The 8,262-nt window shown below is 28.8% G+C and overlaps 2 protein-coding genes across 2 annotated transcripts in view; one reads left to right on the top strand and one right to left on the bottom strand.

The window, feature by feature from the left end:
- Positions 1–5,002, top strand: part of LOC105622527 (transmembrane protein 135-like) — a 5,551-nt gene extending 549 nt beyond the window's left edge. The window contains exons 2-9 of the mRNA XM_012203942.1: positions 3,086–3,216; positions 3,382–3,508; positions 3,569–3,723; positions 3,805–4,057; positions 4,137–4,304; positions 4,412–4,552; positions 4,635–4,801; positions 4,888–5,002. Of these exons, the coding sequence (XP_012059332.1) occupies positions 3,086–3,216; positions 3,382–3,508; positions 3,569–3,723; positions 3,805–4,057; positions 4,137–4,304; positions 4,412–4,552; positions 4,635–4,801; positions 4,888–5,002 (1,257 nt within the window). The remainder of the gene's footprint in view (positions 1–3,085; positions 3,217–3,381; positions 3,509–3,568; positions 3,724–3,804; positions 4,058–4,136; positions 4,305–4,411; positions 4,553–4,634; positions 4,802–4,887) is intronic.
- Positions 5,003–5,692: 690 nt separating this feature from the next.
- LOC105622528 (ribosomal biogenesis protein LAS1L) lies at positions 5,693–8,262 on the bottom strand. Its single transcript, XM_012203943.1, has 6 exons — positions 8,189–8,262; positions 8,018–8,110; positions 7,608–7,941; positions 7,170–7,360; positions 6,063–7,060; positions 5,693–5,973 (listed from the first exon to the last, which is right to left on the bottom strand). The coding sequence occupies exons 1-6, from the start codon at positions 8,260–8,262 to the stop codon at positions 5,693–5,695; spliced, it is 1,971 nt and encodes a 656-aa protein (XP_012059333.1).

Genomic DNA, 8,262 nt, shown 5'->3' on the forward strand with positions numbered 1-8,262 from the left:
TACGTTGTACGTACGACGTACGTCGTCTGCACTACTAACTAGTCGCGACGAACCGACTATACGTACCGGTCGGTTCGGTTTGTTATTATATATATATATATATATATATATATATATATATACTACGTGCCTGGGCCTGGTGCGAGCGCACCGCAACTGAGTGCGAAGTACGAATGCACCGTGTTTTTGCACGTAGTATATCCTCGTCGGTGCACCCGTCTTGAAATCTGATGGACTCCGAATTCGCGATACATCGAGCCGAAAATTACCCGTTTCTATACTGATAGTTTAATTTTAATCTTAATTAACGTTATCTTTTTCTAATTCTAGTTTTAAGAATTAAAAAGAAAGGATGAAAAGTAAATAAACCGAGATTAAAGTTATCTACATTGATAAACACAGATAAAAGATAATATATAAAAAGACGCATATAGCGAATTCGGTTATTTGTATTATACTAAAATAGTGCATACTAAAAGGTGTTATACATGAAATTAGCAAAGAAAAAATATGCAAAAATATATGAATATTTTTGTGGAAGGTTTATAAATATTTAATTATGATATTGTTATATTATCAAACATAGGATATACATATATATATTTCAATTACTAATTATTTCATTGTCAAAATGATTGTATTACACAAAATTGATTATATTATTAGGCATTTAGATTATACTTTATATGAAGCAATCTTCAACATCTATTAATTCAGTGTATTGTGAATGATAGAATTCATCAATAAAAAAAAACCAACATTGCAAACAAAAAAAAAGATAATAAAAAGATTAATCAGATTGTTGTTCTATTTTAGCCAATCATGATGCCATGGCTAGCTGCATCGTAATTGATTAAAATAGGTCAATCAGAAATCTCAACTATGAAACCTATGAAAATGAATCAATTAAAGTCTTTTCTTTCATGATCTGCGTATGATTATGCAAAAGTGCACTCTGATCTTAAATGAACACGATGAATCATTACATCCTGTTGTTGAAGAAGTATATATATATAGCATACATTAATATTTACACGTTAAATAAATTGTATATTTATGAAAGTTAATTATAACATTCCACTTTTATTGAACAACACAATTTTTTTGTTGAACAACAATTTTTAATTATTTTCTTTGTTATTATTTTTGTTATATAAACTAAAATGTGAAAAATAAAAGTCTAAATATTTTTGTATAAGTATTTTAAGTAGTCAATTCAGTCGATTTACTGATTAGTTATAAAGATTTAGAATAAATATTTTGTTTATTTACAAAATAACTAATTTCGAGATTGCAATGTAATTTTATGTAAATCATTTTGAATACTTAAAGTACTTATTGAAAAAAAGATTTTTATAATACATTCCTATATATTTTTATTAGAGCACAGAGATAAGAAAAATACTACTTATTGAAATAACTTTTGATGTAATCCAGATTGATGTAAATTGCCATTAAAAATTTTTGTATTATTTTCAAATACGATCTAGAACTGCGTTCCGTTTCATGCATGATGCATCATTTATGTTTAATATTCAGTGAATAACAAGGATAAATGATACATCATGCGTGAAACGGAACGCAGCCTAAAATAATCTGTAAATTTTTCATAATTATTATTTTGAAATATCGATTGTACTTCCCTAAAGATGAAACAAGCTCTCTGTGTTAAACTGTATCTGTTGAAAAGCATTTAATGTTAAGAATGATTTCGACCGCATTCCATTATCAACTTGTTGAAAAAATGCCTATAATTTCATGAACAAATAAATAAAATTATTAATCGTTTGTTGACACGTCAACACATGAGAATAAGATGATTAATTTATTAGTTGCAGTTGATCGAAGTCACTCTAAACGCAATTATGGAGTCAGTAGGACAAAATCGTCTCGTTGCTTTATCGAAGCATAAAGATATCAGATTCCCTATCCAAATCATGAATTTCATGATTTTATCATTTAAGAAATTGAAAATTTATACAAAGACCTTGAGAACAATCAATGTAATCACATTTACTTCTGTCTTTCGTATATTTTTTATTAATTTGTTTTTATTCTACATGTTTTATGAAAAAATTAATCGAAAAAAAAATTAATCGAAACAATCTTGAAATAAATCAAACCTGCATAAAACTGACCATGAATGATATTATATATATGTAAATAAATTAACATAACATCAAGAAGAAATATATTGATATTATCTCAATAAAAAAAAAACTTTAAACTATAATTGGCGCGTCACGTGTTTTTTGCATATCTGATATTTTCAATTTAATTTGATAACATAAATTATAAATTTTGTGAAAACTTATGTAAAGTCTGATATGTATAAAAAAAACGTCGGAATATTTAAACACGATATCTACTCTTTTCTTTATCACGGTATCTACTCTTCTGTTCTACAATGTGCTTTTTGTTTTCTATTTCTTATCTTTTATTATTTTTTACATCTTATCTTTTTGCTTCTTATCCGATTTTTTGTTTATATTGCCCAAGATAAAAATTATGAACTTCGAAAGAAACAAGAAATACGTAGTAAAAAATATAATTATTGATAAAACGATTGTAAAGGAGAAAAAAGCAAAAGATAAAAAACAAGAAACAGAAAACAAAAAGCACATTGTAGAATAGGCTTTAATTTTTGTTCCATTATCGCGTGCGCGTTATTGACTGACGTTATTTCCATTATATTTGACCTTTTAGTTTTTGTAATTCATTTTATTATAATTTATTTTGTTATATAATTATGCATTCCCAAAGATTCATTAGCACATGCAAACTATTGTGTAAATGATTCATTATCGCTAGTTAACTGTATTACTTTGTAAATCTTTGGTTGTTGAAATAGATAAGAAGGAAATGAAGCGAAAAAAATGAAATATTTATAAACTCGATTTTAGCGAATATTTATAACTGAATTAACCATAATCAATAATGGAAGAAGTTAATTTCGATGACTTCACAATTTTCTATTGCAACGCATATGATTTAATATAAATATTTATGATATACATATAATATGAATGATGATATAAATTTTAGTTTAAAAATTTTATTGTAATTGATTTTCTTGTTATTTTAGATTGCGTTTTTAATGAGAAGAAAACGACCAACGAAAGAAGATGTTAAGAAAACTCTGTTGGGTATCCTCCAATCCACAGCATTTCTTTCATGGAGTGCTTTCTCCTATTCAATGTGGATTTGTTTATTAAGGTAAAGAATAATATATGATATATATTTAAAGAATTTCTGGCGAAACTTAATTAAAAAATTTCATTTATCACCTTTTTTAAAATATATATTTATCAAAACATTAATAAGTTTAAATATATGAGTACTAGAGTGAGTGCTAGAATAATAATTATAATTGTGTTTCAGGCAAGCACTTGGACGTTTTTATATACCGACTGTATCTTTTCTTCCGTCCTTTTTATCTAGCCTGTCTGCCATTGTGATAGAAAGAGCCTCTAGGCGTACATTATTGTGTCTTTACGTGTCAAATGTTGTAAGTAGAGATCGTAATAATTACATTAATAATATGTTATCATTATCGTTTCCTTTTTAGGCAACGGAAACTTTGTTCAAGATGGGTTTATGGCGAGGATACTACTCATCTATTTCGAGAGGAGAGGTCTATATATTTGCCTTAAGCGTAGCTGTATTACTGTATTTCTTTCGTTCAAAGACGAACAAACAGGATCAAGTATATAAAATATTTAGGTATATCTGAATGTATATATCTGATGCATATATTGTATATATTTGTGTATCATATGCGCAATATGATTTTCAAAAAAATAGGATGATTATTGGGCGATATGAAGAGACTGAATATCTTAGAAAGAAAGACTCACATCCCGAAACATCTTCGAGAAACATTGCGACTGACAGCGCAAAGAATGACAGAAGTATACATAGGAGCTCTGCAAGACATAAATTCAGTATTCTATGGAAGTCCTTTGAGACATATAAATATATTATTAATAGCTTAAAGGCACAAAGTAGGGATGCTTCATGTCCGCATCCTTATAGCTGCGCACATTATATTTTAGCGGTATATGTGTAACAGCAATATATAAAGATCTAGAAAAATATTTTATTTTTTGCAATATAACTTCCTTTTCTATTTAAAGGATAGTGCAAGGATCTTCAGTTATGGTGTTTGCGGACAAATAGCGCTTAAACTAATCTTGCAATTCAAAAGATTACTTCAGAAGCCAAAATTATTAAAAACCATTATCTTTCAAAGGGACAATTTAAATCTAGCTATATTTCTTGGAGGATTTGTCGGCCTTTATAAAGTATATCATCTTACTCTGTATATTTGACGCAAATTATAGATTATCGAATATCTTTCGCAAGAAATTATTTCCTAATAATCTTTCTTTTTTTTTCTCTCTATATATAGCTAGTATCATGCACGTTGAGAAGAATCTTTCACAAAGATTCGCACATTTATGCTATTCCTGCTGGACTTATCGCAAGCGTAACATTTATGGCATATCCCAATACTACTATAGCTTTATATATCATGTGGAAGACACTACAGGTATTATTATGTATTTCTATTAATATATTCATGTTATGTAATATAGCAAATTATCATGTAATTATCATTGGCTTTGTTTCAGTTGCTGTGGAACAATGCAGTAGAAAATGAGAAAGTACCTGAAATAAAATGGTTTGCGAGTTTATTGTATTGCTTTAGCACGGCAGTTCTCTTCCATGCAGCTATATTGGAACCACAAAACTTAAGATCGTCCTACTGGAGATTTCTTTACACTGTGTCCGGCGGAAGGTAAACATTATGCGAGGCAAAATAAAAGATTATTATAGCTTATCCCAGATTTATTCTATTATTCTTACTTTGTATATTGATTTCAGAATAGCAGTGATGTCCCGGTTACCTATGAATGTATTTGGTTTAGAAACATACAAAAATTTGCAAGATGTGCTCAGAAAAACGAAAACTACAGATCAACTTACCTTTTCATTCTAAAATATCGAGTATAAGAATCAATGATAAGCGTGACAATATGTACCTTAGTTAGTATCTTTCCTCGGAAGCTTTTAATTCTCTAGAACCAAAGAAGTGTACATCACATATACGTTTTAAATTCACATATATACGTTTATTGTATAAATTAAATTCTTTGCGATAAGCAAGTAAAACAACAAAATATATATTTTAACGTAGCGATCTGAATTAATGTTTCTACTTTGTTTCTTCAACCTAATTCGAAGCGATGGTGCTTGAATATGTTGTGATACTAAACGAACTTAATATTTTTATACATAGATATAATTTATGTAACTTAATATATTTAATTGTTATAGTGTGATAATTATATACATATATGTCAGGGAAATAGATAAATATTATTTAGATATGTGGACATTATTATTAAGTTACAACCAGAATATATCTGCAAGTATATTTAATTGCATAGCGAAATACTTCCATACTTTTTTCCTGCGATGTATACATTATAGATTATTTTTTCTATGTTTAATACAAACTTTATATTTAATTGATATAATATAAATATGTTCCATACGGTCAGCTTTGTTGTATGTTTTATTATGAATATAACTTATTTATTGGAGCAATATATGATAGATATTAATGCGTGTTTTATTATGTCCAATTTATACTATATTATTATATAATTATTTCATTATTATAACATTATTTCTGGTTTTTAACAATCTCTAATGCTTTGTTCATTACATCTGCGATATGTTTGTTACATTTCTTCTTTATTCTCCTTTTTTTTCGCAGTACGTCGTCCCATTTAATACAACTTTGCATTTTTAAATTCTTACGATTTATAATACCAGCGACTATTTGAGAATCTAGAACTGAAACAGAGTGTTTCGATGGATTTAGTTCAAGTGGTTCCAAACTCTTCAATGAGTCTACCTGCCACGGTAGTAATCCAATGGAACATCCGTTCCATTGATAATTATCTAAAAATCAGATAAAAAAGAATACTATAAATTAATGATCATTCAAATTATTATATACATCTTGAAAAATCTCATTTGTAAATGCGTACCATGTGCTAATTTCCAATGTGGATTACGGATTATTTGGTCTGCCAACAAGTAAGTAGGCTTCTCTTTATTTGCACAATTTATTTTGTGTGTATGCACTTTATTTTCTATTGAACTTAAATTGAAGTCTTCAATAGTAAATATTTTACCAGCATCATTGTTGCTGTCCTCATTGTCATGCTTTTGACATGTGTAAATTTGAAGTAAATTTAACAAATGTTTTTGTGTTTGTGCATCTATTCTTGATGTAAGCAACTTTAAAATTGGTTCTACCAGTCTTTCAGAGAATTCATTTATATTTAGTAAAAGTTTTGATAAAAAATTTATATCAAGAAGAAAGTGTGGTATGATACTTGATATGTCTAACCATAGAACGTTCCGCAAGTATGGATGTTCAGAGTGTACACGTTCTTTGAGATGTTGACTTAAAGTTTTTGTGTCCAGTTTTCTGTCCGCTTTCTGTAATTCATACTCCATGGTATGAGAAATACTTTGGACGATGTCTAATTGAACAAAACTATAAAAGATGGAATTTATCCACAAAGCAGCAAGATTTCTTCTTTCTTTATCTTCACGTTCTTGATTTACGATATTAAATAGCTTAAAGAGAAGCGTCTCTAACATTTCTTTTTCATGTAACAAGAAAATAACATCTTTCCAGAATCGAAGCATCTTGAATGGCAAAATTCTTCTTTTTAAATTGATATTCTTTTTTTCTTGTTGTCGAAAAATTCTCATGATATCTAAATTTGGTAAAAAAACTTTATTTTTGCATAATGCGTTGCAAATTATATTGCTCTTCTCATACATTGTACTTGAGGATTCGTTTAAATCCACAGATATCTTAGCTAAAAGTAGAATTTTTGCAGTTTGCAAATGGTATTCTTTATCAATTTTTACAGTTCTCTTGTAAACGGATATATATTCGTTCTCGTCATTATCCGAAGTTTTACTTCTATACTCAGACAACATATATGTACGTAAATCTTGCAATATTTCCCTGTAAAAAGTAATATTAATAAATTAATTTAGTATACATATTATTATTAAGGACTTATTGATTAAATAAAAAATGCTGACAATTCATTTGATTTGCAATAAAAATATACCGTAATTGTGTCTCTGATAAATCCGATACTAATTTATAATCAGCATTGACATATAAATTAACAGCTGTCCAAATTTCAATCATATTTGTAAAATTCTCTATTTCGAATTTCTCTTCCTCCTCTAAGACTTCGTCTCCTTCTTTCAAGTAATATTTTTCCATTGCGCATGCTTCGGGCGCCCAATACTCATCCTGTACAAAATAATATTTCAAAAGATTTTGTGATACTAAATACTTTTCTATTTCTATTGTGATACTAAATACTTTCTATTACTGCATAAGTCTAATTTTAAGTGGTTGTAGTAGTTGTAAGAATTGATCATGATTGATGATAAATATTTTCATATTCGATTGTAACTTATCAATTCTTACAATTATAACCACTTACACCTGTAATTATAGAATGGATTTTATACAGTTATGACAAAAACAAACATACATGTAACCAATGCAGTAATATATTAATTGCTATCCTCAATACTCCAATAGATGGCAATTCGTATCCATGAGCAGTCTCGTGCCTCAACTCGACTATCCACTCTGGAATTTTTAGTTGACTAGCAATCTTAAACATGGATGTTTGCTTTGTATGCCCTATATTGCAAAAATAGTTCAAGAATCTCATTATCGTAGTCGAGTACATCAAGCTCAGGTCGTTTTCACAATACATCGGTAGCTCGCCACTATCAATCTTGGATGTCCATTCGCGATCACGGAGACACACTTGCAAAATTGACAGAGTACAATCCACGCCCACTGGTAGTTTCGGCATCCTGAGAATAACAATAATCTTTAAAATCTAATAACTAAAATCTCGATATCCAATTAAATAATGAAACATTACATTACCTGGCTTTCCATGCTAAAAGTGCCTCGTAGGCCTTTGTTTGCTCAATCGGCTCGTTGGAATAAATCTGCATGTACACATCGTGCCATTCTGCCCTAATCAACAAATGGATTATCCGTCAGCATTCATTCATCTCTTAAACATTAAAATTTTGTTTGTTAATCGATACTTACAGAGACAACCATGGTACTTGCTTTACACCATCGTATTTCCCAGACAACGCTATGTTCACCGATGTAGGATACAT

The sequence above is a fragment of the Atta cephalotes genome (genome assembly GCF_000143395.1).
Source record: "Atta cephalotes unplaced genomic scaffold scaffold00046, whole genome shotgun sequence".
Classification (NCBI taxonomy): domain Eukaryota; kingdom Metazoa; phylum Arthropoda; class Insecta; order Hymenoptera; family Formicidae; genus Atta; species Atta cephalotes.

Excerpts from the sequence above, each read along its gene's own strand:
- LOC105622528 (XM_012203943.1), bottom strand. The coding sequence starts at position 8,262 with ATGTATCCTACATCGGTGAACATAGCGTTGTCTGGGAAATACGATGGT. Across the intron at positions 8,111-8,188 it reads CAAGTACCATGGTTGTCTCT|GGCAGAATGGCACGATGTGT; the intron begins GTAAGTATCGAT and ends TTTGTTGATTAG. Across the intron at positions 7,361-7,607 it reads TATTACTGCATTGGTTACAT|GATGAGTATTGGGCGCCCGA; the intron begins GTATGTTTGTTT and ends TATTTTGTACAG.